Below are 21,141 nucleotides of genomic sequence, written 5' to 3'. Positions count from 1 at the left end.
GGGCCATCGGTCACATGGCCTCCTCAAACCCCGTGTCTCCAGGCAGGCCTCCCCTTCAAGCAGGCCGCCCCCCTAATACCACGACATACATACGTCATTCATTTACAAACGAACCCCAGTTTCTAATACTTTAAAAACCACTCGATACGTCTCATGAGAACATCTTTGTGCTTTGCAAGCCAACTCTTGAACGTGCTACCTGGGAACCACTGAGATCTATGCTAATCTGCTTGTCGTCGTGCTATCCGTGAACTTCTGTGACCGCTTCGAGCATACCCATCAGTGCGCTACCTGTGGCCATCCACCTATTCTCCCGCAACATACTGCTCTGCTTGCTGAATCCAACTGTTTGTTGGTCAAGGTAAGGCCATGTATCCTGGTCATATTTCGCAGATTTTTAAATTTCTATCTATTTTCGAGTAGAGTACACAATAGTGCTATGTTCATTGGTCTTATTGGTATTGACTTGAGTTTCCATTGCTATGCTATCAATAGATCTTTTTATTTTCATCTGTGACTATTGTGATTGAATTGCATCCTTCGGGGGTCCAGTCAATAATGTTAGCATGTTACCTTCTCGTGCAAGACAGAACATCCAAGGGGCGAGTCACATGTTCAGATTTCAGTCACATCAATTATACATTTCTGCAACTTATGCAAATACTAAGCAGCACATAACGAACTGGTATAGTTCCTGCGACCAAAACAAACCTTGCATTGATCAATGTATGATTCATTTACTTTTGTATCAAATCTTTACTCTTGAAGATTGTATAATAATGTCGATATTTACTTTTCAGATTTATCAACGATGCCTGCCTGTTCGATTAGCGGTTGCCCTTCGAAGACCCATGCGAAATCTGAAGGAACTACAATGCATGTATTCCCGAAAACTGTTGATCGAATAAGAGAATGGGTCAGACATTGCGGATATCCACTGGATGAGCTGGAAAGTAGAGTCCAACAAGTCTTAGAGGACAAGAGGGGTGATCGATACCGCATCTGCAGCCGGCACTTTTCCTTGGACATGTACACAACTCCTTGGGTAACAAAGAAGAATAAACGGCGAACGACACGGAAATTGCGCCAAAACGCTATTCGTCCACATTCCGCCACCGGTGAGTCAAGTGCCCGGATTTAGCTTTCGGCCTTGCGGTAGTGTGTAGCCGAATGGATTAATAGATATTGTAGGTGTTCTATCCCTTGTAATAATTTCGATATTGATATGAGTATCGTTTTTTGAATAATGACATTTATCAATATATTCTTTTTCGATTTCATAACCCACAAACGCAATGTATATATATATGGGGACAGGGAATTGTGCTGTATTGAGCATTTTTCAAGTATTCTGTCGGCTTACATGGCTATTTTTAATATTGGCATTTCATTATCAATCATTAATTGACCTTTACAACTTCTTGACTATCCCTTGAATCTGAAGCAAGAACATTCTACATCCTTGACGTGGTCGCAGTTATCAACCACTTGTAGCGCGTATCAGGTAATCTTACTAGGCTAATCCGCTACATACTTGTTTTATGCATGTCAAGTAATAGTTTTATTCTATCGTGTAATTATTTTACCGAATGTTTGGTTACTGCTTTCCAATTGATATACACCTTAGTTATCGTCCACTGGTGTTTTTTTTCAGTTATAATTAGTGTTATCCATACTAATGCAAGTACTGTCTTTCAGGGAGATGCTGAAGCGTCCGCCACATCTACAACATTTCTAGATGTTTTTCAACATCAGGAGGTATGGATACTGACAGCTCCATCGAGCGTCATCATCAGAGCTGGAATTCTTGTCGTTTGATTGTTCTACACAATGTTTCATTCATGGTTAGCCGTTGATATGTACCTGTGCTGTCGACCCCAGGTGTGTGTTATGTTTTCACAATTGTAATCCTCACTAATGCAAGTACTATGTTTCAGGCAGTTGATGGAGCGTCAACCCCTGCACTTGATGCAGAGCCTGACATTCAAGTATACGAATCGGCGCAACAGCTTTCGGAAGTGCGCACTACATTTGCAACATCCATAGATATTCTTCAGCAGCACGAGGTATGGATAATGACAGCTCCATCATGCGTGATTATATAACGTGATTCCATTTGCTATACTTTCTTCCCTATTAACGCAAGTGCTGTGTTTCAGGGAGACGACGAAACTTCCACCACAATCACAACATGCAGATGTAAAGGAATCGTTGAAATAAGTCGATGAAATGTGATCATATTTGGATTTTCCTTGATTCTTTTGGACAATGCATCTTTCGCGGTTATCTCTTTATATGTACCTGTGCGTTCGACCCCAAGTGTGTGTTATGTTTCCAATATTGAAAAGCATACTAATGCAAGTACTGTGTTTCAGGGAGATGAGGATGCCTCCTCTCCAATACAACCATTCATGGCAGTCCATGCAGAGCCAGAGGTATGGATACTGACAGTTCCATCGAAATAGATCACCACTGGTCGAATACTTGGCGTTTGATTGTTGCACACAATGTTTAAATCGTATTTGGCAATTGAGATGTACCTGTGTGTTCGTCCTCATGTGTGTTTTATGCTAACAATATTTTGATACATAGTAATGAAAGTACTATGTTTCAGGGAGACGATGGAGCCTCATTCCGTGCTGTCTATGCGGATACATAAAATATAGTCGTTGCAGCGCAAGAGGAAGGGAGGACATGCGGAAACGAATCGGAGCTACAGCGTGCAGATGTTGAAGGTCCAGTCAAAAAAGTTGCAAAGAAAACAAAACAAAAAAAGGTTAGTTACAAACAGTTCATAACTTTAAAAAAATGTTTGTGCTGGGGACTATTTTATGTTTTTTTCCAGTCAATTCTACTACACTCCATCTTGTGTTTAAACTGAACATCCCTTTTCCAATCTCTCCTCCAGTTACCCGTGGGTGTCAGAACTATACACACACAGACAGTGAAGCGATGAGAGATGTGGCTTGCCAGACCGTGTTCACTATGGAGGAACTATTAATTGAGGCGAGGCGTGTTCAGGCTCGAGATGCTCATGTCCAATGGCCAGAACATGAATTAACTGTGTTTGGAGACTACAGCAAATTTGCATTGGACCATAGCTACAGTGCGACCGCACCACCACAAGAAGATGTTATTGAATGTATTGAAGATAGCTCTGAAGTAGTTGCAGATCAATTTACACAATCTACACCCGCCAAAAATTTCCCACCAAAAAACCTGTCGACATTGTTGTGTTCTCCCATCAATGTCGAAGTAATAGATGTTGCAATGACAGAGAATGAACCAGCCGCAGCATCCATAGACGCATCAGAACTTGATATCAGCAATATTACTTACCAATGTGTTGAAATCTCCACAACGTCAAAGGCCGAAACAACGTTGACGCAGGATGACAGTCTAATGAAAGAGAGCAAATACATTGTATTCGACAGTTGTTTGATGGAAATTATAAGTATTCTGAAATGTGTGCATTCCATTAGAGGGAAAGTATGTGGGAAGCCATTGATTAATGTGACTAGTCAAATAAAAGGCAGTAACGTCAAAATAAATGCCGCCTGTAGATTAAATCATAGGTTCTCATGGTCTGCACAACCAATGCTGGGGAAAATGCCAGCAGGCAATCTACTGTGTGCAGCTGCATCACTTTTTAGTGGCTCCAGTTTTAGAAAGTTAGAGGCTTACTTTCAGTTTGTGGGACTCCATTTCATTTCTAAAGCGCTGTACTACATATACCAACGTGATTATCTGTTTCCGGCCATTAGTGATGCTTGGAAAATTGAACAATTGTCTCTAGCAAGTACATTCGAAGGCAAACGATTCAGGCTAGCTGGAGATGGACAGTGCGACAGCCCTGGATTTTCCGCCAAGTACTGCACCTACCACTTTCAGGACATGGATAGTAAGAAAATTGTGAGTTCGGTGGTCGTGCAGGTAACACAATGTACATCGTCAGTGGCCATGGAGAAACTAGGTTTTATAAAATCAGTGGAATATCTGCAATCGAGGGGAATGCACATCGACCTCATAGCCACGGATAGACACGTTTCAATTGCCAAGACAATGAGAGAGCAGTTCCCACATATTAAACATCAATTTGACGTATGGCATCTTGCTAAATCAATCAATAAGAAAATCCCGGCTGCAGGGGAAAAAAAAGGGTTTGAAAGTATTTTGCAGTGGTCACATTCTATCACCAACCATCTTTGGTGGAGCTCAAAAACTTGTGAGGGGTCAGTGGAAATACTACTTGAAAAATGGCGGTCACTGATGCACCACTTTACCAACGTTCACCACTGGACAGCAAATGAACATTTCCACCAATGTGAACATGGCCCTTTGTCCCCAGAGGAGGCACGGAAGAAGAAGTGGTTGATTCCATCTTCACCGACACACAAAGCCATTGAGAAGATTGTTTTCGACAAAACTCTATCAAGAGATTTGATAGGACTGACAGAATTCTGTCACACAGGAGATTTGGAGGTGTTCCACAATATGTGCCTAAAGTACAGGCCAAAGCGCTTGCATTTTAGCTTTCGGGGCATGAAACATCGCACTCTACTAGCGGTCTTGGCCCATAACAGCAATGTCGGACGTGAACAATCTAGGACTAGGGGAAAAGTAAGGATGCCTCGCTACACTAAGGTGTTTTCAAAACGAAGTAAGCAATGGGTGATCAAACCAGTCTATGATGAAATGCAGTTCGACTTTGTGAAAGGCCTTATTGTTGCTGTGTTAGAGAAGCACAGATATGGAATTTTGGACGTTTCTGGGCAGAGCAGTGATCCATTGCCACCGAACATTGCGACTGTGCCATGCCCACTCGATGCACAGCTGATTGTGAAGTACAAATCCTGGTTTAAATAATTGCAATACGATTGTCTTTTTGTAAAAAAATGTTATTGTACAGTGTACCTGTAAACCTAACCCCTACCTTCACCATCATGGGTGGCGAACAAGCTGGGTGTCATCTTTGAATTCTCTCTATTCACCTCACATATGTGTATGTATATATTTTTCTCATGTCTCATCTCATGTAAATGTAAATGCTGCGCACTGTTAACGGAGGGGAGGCTTGCGTATTGCAAATAATAAAACAAACAAACAATAAATCTCACTTTTAACTCAACTCCTGTGGTACTTTATACTTTCCCTGAAGTTCCGCCAAAAATTAAATTTCTCAATATGGGCTGCAAAGCTCGCAGACAACGGGGACAAAATTGGGGCACCAGCCAAGCGGGCCGTGGCATTTGGGAGAGAAGCCAGTTCGCATTTGCACATTGAGGCACACTACATAGACGGATTCTAAACTTCAAGTTCATAGATGCCTATACTACGTGATGTTGCAAATAAAGAATGCGAAGGACAGCGCCCAGATGAGGCCCACAAGTCGCACTGGAAGTATAAGGGTCTATTGTTTTTTGACCTTGAGACAGGGACCATGCCGAAAGAACTACATTTGAAGGGAGTGCGCAATAACGTAAGAGACGATAAGGCAGAAAATTCAGAAACTAGACCGAGTTTCAGTTTTAGGTCAGTATCCGAAAAATCATTGTCAAGAGCACGGTCCGTTTTACAGACTGCATTACGAAGAGACACAATGGAAATTTCAAATATAATGTAAGTAAATCTTTACACGCTTTTATACCGGAATGAAGATTTAATGAATGGATGCATGAATAAATGAATGAATGAAGAGCTAGGAAAAGCAAGTAAAACTGTTTGTAGTGGGCACATTGGCATGCAGGTCCACTGGTCTCACCGATCTCGGTCCTTGGCCCAGCCACTTTTCCCTGCACTGCCTACCTGCACTACGGGACTGTCTCTGTATCCTTCAGCCCCTTCTCCCGGCATTTACCTTGCACTAGCCACCAGCTGGCCCTATTATTTAATTTGTATTCAACTAACCATGTACAGCCCTTCCCCATGCGCGATCAGAAAGACACCTGGCCTAGTAGGATCGTTGTCTGTCTGCCCTTGTTCCCCACCTGCCTCGTCACGCCTAGTAACACTTGAGTATAGGCACGTTACAAATGCCATATCATATATCATATCATTCCTCACGCATGTAGACTGTCGTTTATCATTGTGTGTTGGCCTCGATTTATCTCGTTACTTTTCGCATTGATTTTAGAGACGAACATACTCCATTGAACTACCCTTGCAAGCAAATAGTTTCTGATCGGCCGTAATAAATAAAATGAGTAATATTAATGAAGTTCGGCTAACGAGACTAATTATCATTTTTTTCTTTTCATAACAGGTATTTGATCCCTTACTGCCATCTGTTTGAGACACCGGCAGATGGATTTTTCAGCAGACACCTGCAGCTTCGTGTCAACAACTGGAGCACGATCACCATATTAGGGGACGATCGCCAAGGGCCCACATGCCCTTACGCTGTACTAGTGGCTAGAAGCAACATATCAACCTTTAGGATGGACTAGTGCCTAGTTGATGGAACAGCCTTGCAGTTCACCGTGCTTCCAAAGTGATTCTTTTTACGAAAATGAACACCCAGTGTACCATAAAGGAACAGTGCGTGACTCAAGATGAAACGGAACAGTTATTGCGGATACAGATAAAAGAAAATAAATGGCTTCCGGAGTTCATATGTCAATTGCTGAATATTCTCTAAACATTTAATGTCAAATAAATGTACTTTACCAAATGTATCGTGTTGCTGTTTCATTTTAAAGTACAGTTTCATATTCCGCATTGTGGCGCGCTGTGTTGTGAGTTGATCTGTGTTGGTTTCCAGGTTCTGTGTGGAGTCGCGCAGAAGACGACTGGGCGCGTTTGCCTACGCAGCACAGTAACGTCACGGGGAGAGGTGGGGAATATGAATGTTTTGATAATTTCAGGCTCTGGGGCGGGGGAATTGATTTAGTGCCGCAAAAGCAGGTCAGCCAGGGCGATCGGGGAAAAGATAGGATTATCAGAAAATGGTGTCTCCCTGGTGCTTGTTTTCGCGTGCGTTTAATGGACGAAAACTCGGGTAAGGTCCATAGAAACGTTTTCTAAAATCGAGCCACTTAGGCTTAAAAAAACATGGCCGGCCCGTTGGGACAATAAACATTTTTACTAGACCATGCCTTTAAACCCTGAGGCACGCAGCTAAGTGTGTCTTTTTAGTAACGTTCCTTGGGCCAGGGACCTGCCTGCTGTTTCAGCCGTGTCCAGAGTGTTCTTTATCACATTCTGGTTCACCTGCCTTCCTTCGGCCACAATAGAGAGAAGCTTGGACTTGATAGGTTCTGGGACCTCCTGGAGGCCTTCCTGAAGTAGGTTCCACTTAGCATCAGCATAACTCGCCAGTGGCGTAGTATTTGCTATACGCGTAGTATATGCGGCAACCAAGGTGACTCGCTTGCCTAAGGCATACAGCCTCTTGGATTCCCTATCCAGAGGTGCCTCCCCCGTGGCAAGGGGTACTCCTGCCCGTTTCCGGGTGGTAGTCACTACCAGAGAATCGGGGGTAGAGTGCCCTTTAATGTATTGTGAGTCTGAGGGAGCTGGTCGAAATAACTTTTCAACTCTTGGGTTTACCACCCGAGTTTGCGCTGGTGACACAAGAGAGGGAGCCAATCTTCTCTTAATAGAATTAAGGAGGGGAATGGCCTGGCTGGAGGGAGGTTTCTCCTTAAGAATATCCTCTACAAAGTCCTGCTCAGGCACTGCCTCTTGCGTAGAGATCTGAAAATGCTCAGCTGCCTTCTTGAAAATGGTATTGAAGGCCATTTAGTTGTCTACAGGCAAGGCTGGGCGAGCCCGGGTGGATGGAGGGGACTCCAGGCACAATACATCAGTGTCCTGATCTTGATGGGGGAGCGTCCATGGGTCCGTCCCCACCTGCTGGGTTTCTTCCCAATTGTCTGTGGCATCCGCCTGGTCCTCATCATAATTCTGTAGGAAGGAAGTTTCTTCATCTTCACTATAAATGTCTCTATAAGTGTCCATCTGGACAATTTCTTCATGCTGGACAGGGACAGAAGGCTGATCTTCTTGTAAATGTGTATTAGATTCAAGATTAGGCTCTCCACAAGATATTTTCGGGGGAAGGATGCTCAGAAAAAATAATTCTTTCAAGGCCCAGAAGGTCATACGGGTGGAAAAACGTCGTCTTGCGCCCTACGACGCCGAAAATTGTCTCTTAGGGTGTTAGAAAGAGGCTCTTGGCTGTCCTCAAAGTTATCTTGAGAATCGGGATGCCATGGCGTATCCAAAGATCTGTCCGCAGCCTGCCCCATGTTTTTTGGCAGAACAGGAGTAAGCCCAACCGGTGAAGTAATTCTCTCTATGCTTTCTTCGATTATCGCCGAATCGGCGTGAGACAATGGTTCCGAAGGTATATCGATAGATTTATTGCCTTCTATGGCGTTGGAGGGCCTAGCAGTCAGTTTTTCGACTTGAGGCCTAGCCGTGATTTTTGGGCCTACCGCAGCCTTTGGAACCGTCGTAGCGTCGGATTTCCGCACTTCGACATGTGAACCTGATTTAGGGGTAGTGCCCTTGTTTGTTTTAAAATGCCCAGTCGCAAGACGCTGCTGCGGATGCGGCGAAGGCTTTGGATCTGTGCAATCTGAGGAATCCGCCGAAATCTTCCGACGGTCCTGCTGGCGCTTTCACCTTTTTCGACGTACCCGTCAAAATAGGTGTAGGGGTTGTGTGCTTAGTGCAATGCGATTGTACGCCCCTGTCGCCGGGTGTTGTCCCTGAAGCAAGGCTTTGAAGGGTCGGGGATGGGCATGGCGGACCTAGACGTGTCCGCCTCGAGGTCTATCACATCCGCAACGGATGGTTGATCATCATAAGTACCCCTGTCACTTTCGGCAGGTGTGGCGGTGGGGGAAGGGTGCTCCACCCGCGACATACCGCACGCAGCCCTCCGCTTTACACAGCGCTCCTTAAGGGTCTAAGGCCTAAGGAGTTTACACGCCGCACAACGCTTCTCATCGTGATCAAGGGGAGACAAGCGTTGCACGTACTGTGCTCGTCCTTCCAAGGATATCTGACCCTACACTTAGGACAGAACCTAAAAGGAGTCCTTTCCATAGCAAAAGGGGAAGATGACCAGACTAAAAGGGTAAAGAGGGGGAAAGAGGAAAGACATACCGAAAATATGGCCACCCCGACCCCACACTCCCTACTGTAAAGGTCAGTCGGAGGGCCCGACCACGTGGAAGCTGCGGCCGCTGAATCTTAGACGCCGAAATCCACTGCCATAGACAATTCCCCCGCCGTATTCGTCGAAGTTGTTCTTGGCGACAAAGTGACTTAACGGGGAAAAACCGACAAGTCGGTTAAAGATAAACAATGGGCCTCATTACGAGTATGGAGGCAGCCATGCCCTTCTTAAGGGCATGGCTGCCTCCATACCGGGTTCCAGGTCTGGGTTCCTTCAATGAGGAATTACAGGGTCATTCCAACCTTGAAGGACCCGGTAATTCCTCATTGAAAAAACCCACCCCCATTCCCATTTGAGCCCCCATAGGGCTCAATGGGAATGGGGAGGGAGCAAATAACGGGCCCGTTAATAACGGGCCTGTTATTAGCTCCCTGGTCCCCTTGCGGGACCCGCTAAGGACATCTGGTCTGACCAGACGTTCTGAGCAGGTCCCGCAAGGGGACCTCGTAATAGGGCGTCCCGTAATGAACAGTGCCAGTCCCGTACCGGCACCCTTCATTATGGCAGCGACAGGGTCGGAATGAGGCCCAATGTCTCTTATGCAAGAGCTCCGCTATAGGGCGACCTGTTATCTGGGTGGAAAAAAACAATCCGAGGTACCTCGGCACGCGAGGGATTTTGGGTACACTACACGTCACGATAGGGGTAGCCTTACAGACACGCCTATGCCGAAAGACAAGATGCAATACTCTGCGGTGGATGTCAGACCATTTGCACAGCTTGTTATTCTAAGCAGATTAACAGGCATCAGAACACCCAACACCTTACACACCTCCCTACTATGCAGACCCCAGTGCCTTACGCAACACTTCCGTGTACCTCTACAAACCTGAGGAGCTAACATCTACTAATAATACACCAAAGTATTACTGCAGTGCCTGGAAAACTGACGAAGCTAAAAGTACTGAGATGAGGTGGCTCAAGAGAGGCATGAGGAATACCACAGAGCCACTAACAATAAGGACTGATGTTACACAAGGGCTGGATAAGCTCTATAATAAGGAAACTGAAGGAGGACTCAAGTCTCTTCTACCGTGGAAGGTAGGAGTCTGTGTGAGATTCAAACTGTGCAAAGGGTGTGAGAAGGTGTGACATTGTTGATGCCGACGCAGTGGAGGAGCCAGCAGGAGGCTGACTCCTAACAGAATTTCCAAAGGAGTGGCAGTTACCAGCCTGTTATGAAGTGGAATACTGGGACCAAACAGGTGCTGTTCCTGAGTGGGGAGCGAGAGGGCGAGACATCACAGACGCCAAAACAGCAGAGCTCGAGGAGCCACTGGAGAAATCCTAAGAAGAGAAAGCCGGTCAGAGTAGAAGGGGTCCGGAGGTACTGGCGAGAACCACCACGAACACTGGAAGAGCCGGTGACACGTCCTGTTTGAGAAGCAGCTAACTGGAAATGTGGGAGACCCGGCAGGGCATAGTGGAGAGACAAGCATAGCCTCAGGGATACATTTCTTCATCCCAGTGGGAACAGAAATACCACTGGCCACCAGAGAAGGGGCAGGTACCCACACAGAAAACTAGAGACAATTGGAGGCAGTCATCCTTGTGCTGGGGGTCAAGTAAAGCCACTGACCAGCAGGGAAGGGTCGAGCACCGAATAACGAAACATAACGCAAGTCATCTTCTTTGTGGCAGGACCTGGAACGGAATCAACCAAGGTCTGCGAAAACCACGCAGTAAAGAGATACGGGTTGGGGACCAGCACCCACAAGGGACGACCATTATAAGCTATCTTCCTTGGAGCAATACCTGGCAGTGGAGTGAACAAGGTCTGCTAGAACAAACCAGTAGAGGGTTGAACTGTGAAACTAAGTGTACAAAAAGGCCAGGGGAAGGGAGCCATTCACCCAGGTGTTCTGCACTGTGAATTAAAGCCTGACTGAGGACTGAGGCCAGGGCAAGGGAGTCATTCTCCCGGTAGTTGAGCTCGCAAAAAGGATCACGCCAGTGATCTAGGGTAAGGGAGTAATTCCCCCAGGAGAACACAATAGTGAAGTTCCCAAAACAGAGTGTCAGAGGATTTGCAATTCTTTTCTTGTTTATGAAGTACTCAAACCAGGTCTCTTCCACCCTTACAATACTGACTGCAAGATACCCTGGTGTGCTAAATATCCCTTCAAGTTGAAAAGGACACTAGATCGCAAAATTTGAAAGTAACATTTGTAAGGTGTTTCAGATGAAAGAGTAGCAGTGGTACAGCTTACTGTAGCATTTTAGCAGCTGCACACAATATTTAAATATTCTTAACCCCACTCTCTCTCTCACAGGAAATAATGTCCAGCTGTAAGACCTGGTACTGCATTTACACAGAGGTCGCCACTTTGGAAACCTCTGGGGTACGGCAGGCTGTGCCTCCCATAATAAACAAAAGGATGCCGCAAACTGGCGGCGCCCACACGGTCAGCTGTGCAAGGAGACTCACTCAGGCAACAGAGACACCCTAACCTGGATAAATGTAGGGCCTCCAATGGGCCCAATCGGCATCAGTGTCCCTGATAAGGCCTTAAATGAGGATTAAATGGGAAAAAGTCAATGAACCAGTTGGAAAAAATGAAATAAAAAAAACAGGGGCCTCGCACTAGAGGTACATGTCTGGTTCTGGCAACTGTAGCATTTGCGCTCTCATGCAGGCGGTAGCCATGAGCATCTAGGGTAACATCTGTAGCGTACTCTTTGGCTGGGTGACTAGCTGCTGGGTTTGTACAGGTGCTCCTTTCATGGTCACCCTTGGGGTAACAGGCTGATTCACACCGCAATTAACAGAGAACAAATTGAAAATTATATCAGTTAGCCTGTAGCTTTTGCATGCATCTTGTTGAGTTGTGAGGGTAACACTAAGTATGCAGGTCATGCATAGTGTGTTCTATAAACATGCAGTGTGTGACAGAGACTCACAGGAAAGATTGTTTGGTATACCTGTGAGTTGCAAACCGTTTGTGTACTACTTGGATAAGATTCACAAGAGCAGCATTCAGATATCTTTCAGGTTCAGAGTATATCCAGGGTGCACATAGGACATGCACTGTGTGCACTTCATTGATTCAGTAAACACATTCCATCTTTGCAGTGTACATATAGTTATAATTGTATTAGATGATTATACAGGAGGGCAAAACACATGAAAATGTATACTAAGTGTTCCCGAAGCAGTACTGGAATCCCTAATTCTACAAATATTTGGAGAAATTTAATAATTCCAGGTATGAAGTCAGTATGCAGAGGCTTCTCTGTGAGAGTGATAAGAACAGGAAATAAGGACATGATTAATAGGTTCACATCTTAGTGTTAAATGTGAACTATACAGTTAATTATTTAGAAAATGATTTAAGGGACTACTAAAGGGGCACACGTATCCGTAGTAAAATCGGATCTATGACGATTCCTTGCATTTGTTTGCTGAGTTATACATTTGCTGAGTTATACATCTGTGGTAAAATATGTCAAAACATGCAGCAATGCAATTCATTAACAGTGAGTAATAAATTATCTGCGGGTCCAGATACCTAAGGCTGATCAAACAGCATCACCATAAATAAGCAAGAGTTGCAGTGCAGATAAAGCTGAAAGATCATCTGTATGTCACATCAAACATGTCTGATCCACATCTATAAGAATGTCTTTTCATTAGGTATCAGGGGAATATATTTTGAAAAACTATTATGGGGATGGCAAAGGGTAGTTCAGATATAGAGAACAATATATGACACTGTAGAGATGCTCAGTCACAATTCCAATAAATAAGGCTATGAGTCACACCAAAAGTAAAACTAAATATTTCCAGACCGCGTACTAAGAAATATGGGCAAGTTAGTGCTCTAACGAACCCGAGCTCTGATAGTCCAGAAAAAGCTAAATGCAATGTAATCCTGCAAGGCGAACATTCTCTGAAATGTTCAGTGCCAGCAGTGATCTAAAATCCAAAGGGGAGGTTTCAGATTATTTGGTGGTTGCACTCAAATGTGACAGCAAACAACCTAAAACGAGAGGCGTGTTTTTGTTATTTTTAAACCTTACTTACAGACAAGATACAGGCTACACAAAATGGCTCTTCAAAAGAAAAATACTACAACTAACTTAAAACATGTCCTTGACGGGGGAGGAAATAAGAAGCACATCACTTAACAGACAATTTCTAACTGGGAAACTCACAATTTAGGAATCCTTAATAGTGCAATATAGGAATGTGTTCTATTTGGGCTTATTAGCCATTCTTAATTTCACCCTGCTAACAGTATTCACTGCAAGTACTGAATATATAAGGTTAATCACATCAATCCAAAGTTCCAAGACCATGCCATGCTGACACAGAATTTAAACACTGTGGCTGCTGAGGGTAAGCAAAGAATATTGCCATGCAGCTTAACGCACAATGCCCATCTGCTTCTCTCCACCAAAGCAGCAAGTAAAAGCCCAGCTCCAAGTCCAGCTTTTTAAATACTCACTGCAGTGATTGCATCAGATGGAGGTGGAACAGTAGAGACAAAGGGAGCTTCAGATGCACTGGAAGGATTTGTCTTTTTTGTTGAACGAAACAATTAGATAAGAAATGAACCAAAACATTTATAATTATTTAATATAGATGGCTTGCTTGCATAAGCAAAATAAAATGAATGGACAAACATGTGTTTGAAAGGAGTTTTCATCTTACCAATCCATCTACCATGTTGCTAGGTGAGGATGTCCTCGGACCACTGTTTGGTATGCGAGAAGGCCCAAGGTCTGAGAAATGAGAGAAATTAAACAGTTATATGACTGAAATACAAAACCAGTTCTCCGAAAAAAGAAACAAAAAATGATTTGAATTTAAAATACAAGGGTCATCACAACATGGAAAGACCGATTTGTGGAGAGGGTTATATACCATATTCCATTATGTACAATAAGCATCACGTTTATGTACACCTAAATTGCATTCTGAGTAAACATAAGGGCATTTATTAGTACTAGATTCAAGTAGATGGAAAAAATGAACACCATATTCATAGTTGATGGGGAAGTAAAGGGAATGACCGAGAAAAGCAGGTAGGTAACAAGGTAACAGAGGTGCAAAAAGGAATATCCATTTTCTTTAAAAGTCTCAGGCTTTTTTTTGGGTTCATGTCTTGTGTTTGGGAGATTTCTCCAGAGCCCTCTGGTAAGCGATGTGAAACCATTTATCTAAAGGCAAACTAGGTTGCCAGAAAAAAGGTATAACAGACCTCTGTACAATCTTAGATACAGCTGAGCAGTCAGGCTTTACTAAAGGGAGGGAGGAAGGAAGGCTGGCAGTGACATACAGGTATTCCCAATAGTTGGCCTCAATTGAAACACTAAACTGGTATGCTGAACATTATGCACTTTTTTAAAAATAAAATCAGATAGAATATCTAGGTCAAATAAGCATTTTGGGTTAAACATAACACATAGAAACACAGTGCATGCAGTAACAGCCCTAAAGATCCCACCCAATCCTAAACCAAGTGTAGGTTCACTACCTGATGGCAGGCACAATACACATAGGGCTTCGAGATGGGGAGAAAAAGGGAAGATTCGACAGCAGGAAAACACAATTATTTAGTCTGATTCAGGACACAATATGCCACACATTAAGGCAAAGTAATTCCTACACCTCTAACACACAGCATTAATAATACAAATGTACACCATGTGTTCACATGTTAAGATGGATTTATTTTTTAAAAACTTTATTTAGTACAGTGACAGACATGTAACCACATAGCACAGATTTAAGCAAGATAATTCCAGCAACGTGTTGCATCAACATTATAGCATAGTTATTACATATCACAACTAATCTTACTGTTCGACATTCGTTCTCTGTAGATAGTTACGAAATGGGCCACAAATGTCCTTGGGTCTGCACACAGGTATAGTTAATGAGATATAGCATTCTTCCCTATCATTAACAAAGTTCAGTTTCCTGAGCCATTCATTGACACTGGGGGCTGCACTGGATTTCCAATACTTCAGAATGCATTTTTTTTAAGCAATTAAGCAACCCAAATTGAAAAGTCTGCTGTTTTTTACTGGAACCTTCCCAATATCCCCCATAAAGATTTTTAGGGGGGATAGTGTAGGGGGAATATCAGTAATATCAGTAATATCAAAAATGAGAGATCTGTGGGCAGCTCCAATACATATGTAGAGTGTCTGCGGCTGTCATGCTGCATTTTGCATATTCATCAATAGCCGTTGGCGAAAATCTAGAGATATGTACGGGCATGTAGTGCAATTGATTTAGAATCTTGAATTGTATTAGCCTAAAACTGTCATTTAGGGAGATCTCTTTCGTCAAGCGGCACCAGCGCAGCCATTGCTCATCGTGTATTGTTATATCTAGATCTCTTTCCCATTTCCCTGTGGCTCTATTGTTGGTTATTTGATTGGCCTGGCACTCCTTATACAGTAAGGAAACAAGTCTTCTAGGGTCTTTACTGGTCACTATCATTTCTACTGGTGTGCAAGTGATCTGTTCTAAAGGAAACAAGGGCCATCAGCGTCGGAATGCTGTCAGCATTCTAAAGTATTGAAGTGATCTAATTGGGTTATTTCCCAGTTTGGCCTTGAAATCTTTGAATGTGACAAAAGTACTGTTGGAGAAGAGGTCATGAAGCAACAGCTCCTCTCCAGCATCCCACACACTGTGGATATCTTTATCGTATGTTGGGGTGAGTAGCGGGCATCTCCATAAAGGAACCGACCCGCAGTAGGGGGTCACCACCCCTAGTCTCCTATAAAGTCTCGACCAAGCGCTTACTGTTGTGCGGACCGAATCAAATTAGCATGAGTCAAGGTGTTGATTGGCAAGGATGATTGGTTTTAGATTTGAAGGTAGAGCACTATATGCTTCAAGGTCTAAATGTAATGGGGTATCATGCAAGGTGTACCAGTAACCTGCATATTGTGCCTGTCTTGACTGAAGGAGTACTTACCTCTTGTCTGTAGCTTGCTTGTTCTCATTGGAGACTTGCAGTTGCTGTCGTTTGTAGAGTTGATTCCAATTCTGCCCTTCACAAGCCTTACAGCCTGTGGCCCAACAGTGATTATTTTTCTACAAACTCTCTAAATAACATTGTGCAAGACTTTTGTGCTATCTAAAGAAGTGCCTCAGGTCCCTAGACATTGCTCAAATAGACTTTGGCGGTCCTGGCTCCCTACAGACTCTTCTGATCCATTGACTTTGGTTTTAACTGTTCCTCATGGGTGGTGCATACGTTTAACTTGTATTGCTGGAAAGGTCTAACCTAGACTTCATTGGGGGATTGCAAAGTATTCACCTGTTCTGAGAACTTGTTACCCTTTTTCCGTTCCTAACCTTTTCCTTTACCACAACCTCAGTACTGCATTAAGTGTCAAAAGTGGTATATCAATGTCCACAGTGTCCTAGCAATTGAAGTCACCTCAGGGTATAGGAAGTGTGTGTGTGTGTGTGTGTGAGAGACATCCCAAAAGGGTATCTACTTACTTAACTTAAATCTGAGGAAGTGTACTTTTATTGTTGCATATTGCCCTATCTAAAGAAGGCTTATTTAAAACTGACTTAAATAATTATATTACTAGAAAACCTTAAGTACAAGTGTTATTTGGATACTTGTAATTGTGAATCTCAGTGTTGCACCTCTACAGCTCACATTAACCCCTCTTGAGGTACATCAGGCTGGTCAGTCACTCTACCAACTTGTTTAGTACAGACCTATACCAATAGGTGGGTTACCCATTACCAAGAGGACAAAGCTGATCTAGTCTCCCACAGGGTTACTGCATCCAATCTTGCCTAACAATCCTGGACTGTGCGTCATGCACCGACGAATAATAGGTATATTCCCGAGAGCTAGGATTGTGGTCCCTCCACGCACCCACCAATTCTTTTTGTTGCATAATTTGCCATTTCATGCAGCCTGCGTTTGTCAAATCCTGTTGGGTATCCCTTGAGCGGTCTAATGCACAGTCCAGGATTTTGTTGAAGTCACCTCCCCAAATAGTCAGGGAGAGGGGACCTCCGGTTAGAATTTCTGCTACTTTCCCATATAATACGGGGTCATCCAAGTAGGGACCATATGTATTGACTAGTGCTATATCTAAACCTTCTAACTTGCCCCATATAATCACATACCTTCCCAAGGGGTCAATGCAACTCTTGTTTTCCTGGAAGGCAAGTGAACGGTGTAGCAGGTCCACCAATTCCCTGGCCTTAGAGGAGTAGTCAGTGTAGCCCCGCTGGATTCCCCAGCTGGGTGCAAATCTTTAATTGACTACTCCCTGGGCATGGGTTTCCTGCAACATTACAACCTTTGGGCCATGCCGATTGTTAGGCAAAGTTTGTATGCAGTTCCCTTGGGGACCACTATACAACTAGGACTACAGGTGTAAGCAAAACCAACCTTTGGTATAAGTCTGTACTACACAGTTTTGGTAGCGTTGCTGAGCAGCCAGGCTTATCTCAAGAGGGGATGTGAGCTTTAATGATGTTACACAGAGGTCTACAATCACAAGTATTCAAATAGACTCTACACTCAAGGTTTCTTGGTAAAACACTTATTCATTTATTTCACAGTCAGTTATAAAACATTCACTAAAAGGAGGCAATCTATATCACACAAAAATATACTTCAGTACTTCATACTATCAGTTTCTGAGGCATTTAAACTACTTTGAAGGAGGAGCAAAATGGTATTCAGAGTATTTGAAGGAGGAGCAAAAAGGCATAAGTAAATAAAAAGGAGAGTACAAGTATTCTTAAACAGTGCAAATAGTTTGAGTTCACCAGAAAAGTAAATTCAATGCAATAGGTTAGGCCAAATTCAATTGACTAAAGTCTTGTATAGGATAAAACGGTTCTGGATTTTAAACGGAAGTGTCTTTGCCAAAGTTCTCAGAAGTAGTTCGGAAAAGAAAGCTTCATATGTTGGGTCACAAGCTGACACGGCCTGCAAGTTGCCAAAGGTTCAAGCACTTTCGAAGTGAGAGGTAAATTCTCTCGATCGGGTTTTCACAGTACCTTAATATGAAGAAAAAGATGCGTCGGCGGACTCCTGCACTGCACTGGGACAGGTCAAAAAGCAGGCAAATGGCAAATCTTCAATTCCGGTAGCTGTAGACAAGCACACAAACTGGTGTCCTTCTCCCTGGTTATTCGGTTTCCTGCAGCACTCTGAGGAAAATACAACCAGCTCAGAGAATGGTGTCCAGGTGGCTTACGAGTTGATTGGTCCCACCAACTCAAAGGGAGACGTCGTCCTTGTGGGTGCTTCTCCGTCGAGGTGAACCTGGCGATTCGGACCTGCAGCAGGGCTTCACCGGGCAAACCAACGGTCCAGGAGTTGCAGCCGACGTCCTCTTCAAGTTCGTCTTCGGTTCTTTCGTTCCAGTGGTCGACTCTGCCTTCCAAGCCAAGAGACTCACCTTTTATCCAGTTTCCTCCCATTCATTCCAGACTAGCTGCCACTCACCCAGCAGGGTGGCTGTCCTTGCCAGACAGTCAGCCAGCCAATTAAGCCAGAGTGCATTTGAGTCTCCTAGGAGACAAAGCACAGTGAAGCGGGGGTGAGCAGCTGGCCGGCAGCCTCGACGTGCTGGCGAGATCCCAGCTGGTCCTTGGGGCCTCCAGTGAGTTATTTTGTTTTAATATCGTTTGCGCCTCGAGCGTGTTGTTTTTTCACCCTCCCCCTGCAGCCACTTCCAGGAAAACCATCTGGTCTTACTGACCCTCCTGGGGCAGCCCCACGGCTAAGGGCCCCTAAGGCAAAGGGCAGCATCCACTGTTGCGGCTCCTGTTGTGTCTGCAGGTGTCCGCAGGGGACACCAGTCACCAGCCAGTCTCTCCGATCATTCCAACTAGGCTCCCTGCCTACCCCCCGCAGACTATTAAACACTGCTGTGCTGTCCCGTGTGTCGCTGTAATACGCACTTCTCTGTATGTAAAATATTGTTGCGCTGTGAAACCTTAGGCCTTTTCTCCCCTTTCAGGATTCTCAAACTTAGGTGGCCTCTCCACAGGTAGCTGTATTACGCACTTTTCTGTATGGAAAATGTTCTAAAGTTGAGCATCTCTAAACTCCTTAATCCTGAGAATCTGTCATATTGCGCAACCTGATTGTTTCTCGCTATCTTGTCGGCTTACTCTCCCCAGTGTCTCTCCATCTACTCTATGGTTCTCTCTGTGTCGCCTATCTTCTCAAACTACTTCTCTATCGACTATCCTGCTCTTCTCACTAAATCTGGTAGGAAGAAGTTTAAAAAGGACATCCTGGTTTCCAACCCAGGCCTCCCTATCGCCAACACCTACACCAGTGCCTCCTCCAAGGAAACTCTCACTGACATCCTCTTTGTCGTGCCTTCACCTGACCTATGGACCCTTCATAAGGTCTCTGTGCTCTCTCCCTTCTCCTCCTCTCCCATCAATGGTGGCACCCGCTGGGACATCCTCTTGGCCTCCTTCCACTCCTCTAAGGTCATCATTAAAGTATACTCTAATGGGACCATCTTGGGCCAAGGCCCTCAGGCCAACCTTCACCTCTATGAAAGACGCTTCCTGCGCCTCGTCAACTTCCTTTCTTCTCCTGCTGTCCCCCCCCCTCCCTTTCCTCGGCTACCTTGCCTTCCCCTTCCCTCTCCGCTCCCTCTCGGGCTCCTTCTACACCTCTGCAGGGCGTACCTCTGATCTGTACCCCTCCCCGGAAGGCCTTCAAGGATGGCAACCTTCTGCATATTGCCACTCTTAACTCTCGCTCTGCTGTCAAACATTCCTCTGATATCTGTCGCCTTCCTAAAGAACTTGACCTTGATGTCCTTGGTCTCACTGAGACGTGGTTCATGGACAGCTCTGTCACCAGCTTTGACACGCTCCTGCCTGATGGGTACAAGATCCTCTCTGCTCCCAGGCCCAACAGATCTGGTGGGGGTGTAGCCCTTATCTTCCCTGAGTGGATTACTGCCTCTGTCACTCCTACGCAGATCTACTCCTCTTTTGAATTATTCGTCTGCAGGCTCTCTCTCTCTCTCTCCAAGCCATTCCCTTACTGTGGCTACTATCTATCGGCCACCTGGGCAGATTTCCTCCTTCCTCTCTGAGTGGGCTGACCTCTCCTCCTCACTCCTGGCCTCAACCTCTCAACTCCTCCTTCTTGGAGACTTCAACATCCACTTGGATGCCTCCTGTCCCCCCCTCTGGACTCTTTCGCGACCTCTGCGACTCTCTCTCACTCACCATTCTCCCCTCTGGCCCAACTCATTCTGCATGGCACACACTCGATGTTCTTATCTCCTCTGACCTTCCCATCTCTGTCCCTCTCTCCACACCTCTCTCCTGGAGGGATCACTTTCTCCTATCCTCCCATCTCACCCTCCCTACCCCCCCAGGCCAAGCCAACTCCATCATTACCACCCACCTTCTCGGTCATCCGACCCATGAAGCGTGTGTCAGTTGAGGCTTTTGCCGCCATCTTCTCTACCCTACCTCTCCCTTTGGCTGACTCCCACCCTGACACAGCCCTCTCCATGCTCTACTATTCTATATTTGATACTCTTGATATCCTTGCCCCTGTCATGAGAATCCGCCTGAAGCCCAAAGCCAAGTGTAACTCCTGGTATGACTCAGATCTCGTCACCCTAAAACGCAAGTGCAGGGTAGTCGAGAGGAAATGGCGTGCTTCATGTTCATCCTCTGAAAAACTGGCCTGCCGCCAGCTGCAAAGGCAATACCGGCTCTCTGTCCTCACCAAGAAGAGAGCTCATATACAAGTACGCATCTCTGCTGCATCTAACAACTCGGCTGAACTCTTTAAAATCTGCAAGAAACTAGCGAATCCTGCCACAGTCTCTACTTCTCCTGTACCTTCCCAGGCACTCTGCATGGCACAGGCTTCTCACTTCATTTCAAAAACTCAGGACATCCTGTCCTCACTCTCCTCCTATAGCCTTCCTCCCTCCATCCCCTGCTCTTCCTCTGC

At 44.9% G+C, this 21,141-nt stretch overlaps 1 protein-coding gene across 4 annotated transcripts in view; it reads right to left on the bottom strand.

Annotated features, from left to right (window-relative positions):
• MIA3 (MIA SH3 domain ER export factor 3) overlaps window positions 1-21,141 on the bottom strand; it is a 1,311,327-nt gene that overhangs the window by 229,840 nt on the left and 1,060,346 nt on the right. For 2 of the 4 annotated variants that reach the window (XM_069608610.1, XM_069608608.1), the window contains exons 27-28: window positions 13,842-13,912; window positions 13,636-13,707 (exon numbers count right to left, since the gene is read on the bottom strand). In XM_069608610.1, coding sequence (XP_069464711.1) covers window positions 13,636-13,707; window positions 13,842-13,912 — 143 coding nt within the window. The remainder of the gene's footprint in view (window positions 1-13,635; window positions 13,708-13,841; window positions 13,913-21,141) is intronic. The other 2 variants (XM_069608611.1, XM_069608609.1) reach the window with 1 other exon arrangement.

The sequence above is a fragment of the Ambystoma mexicanum genome, chromosome 4q (genome assembly GCF_040938575.1).
Source record: "Ambystoma mexicanum isolate Mex_15411 chromosome 4q, UKY_AmexF1_1, whole genome shotgun sequence".
NCBI classification, from domain to species: domain Eukaryota; kingdom Metazoa; phylum Chordata; class Amphibia; order Caudata; family Ambystomatidae; genus Ambystoma; species Ambystoma mexicanum.
The sequence above is the reverse complement of the archived record's forward strand: the minus strand, read 5'-3'. Positions and strand labels throughout refer to the sequence as shown.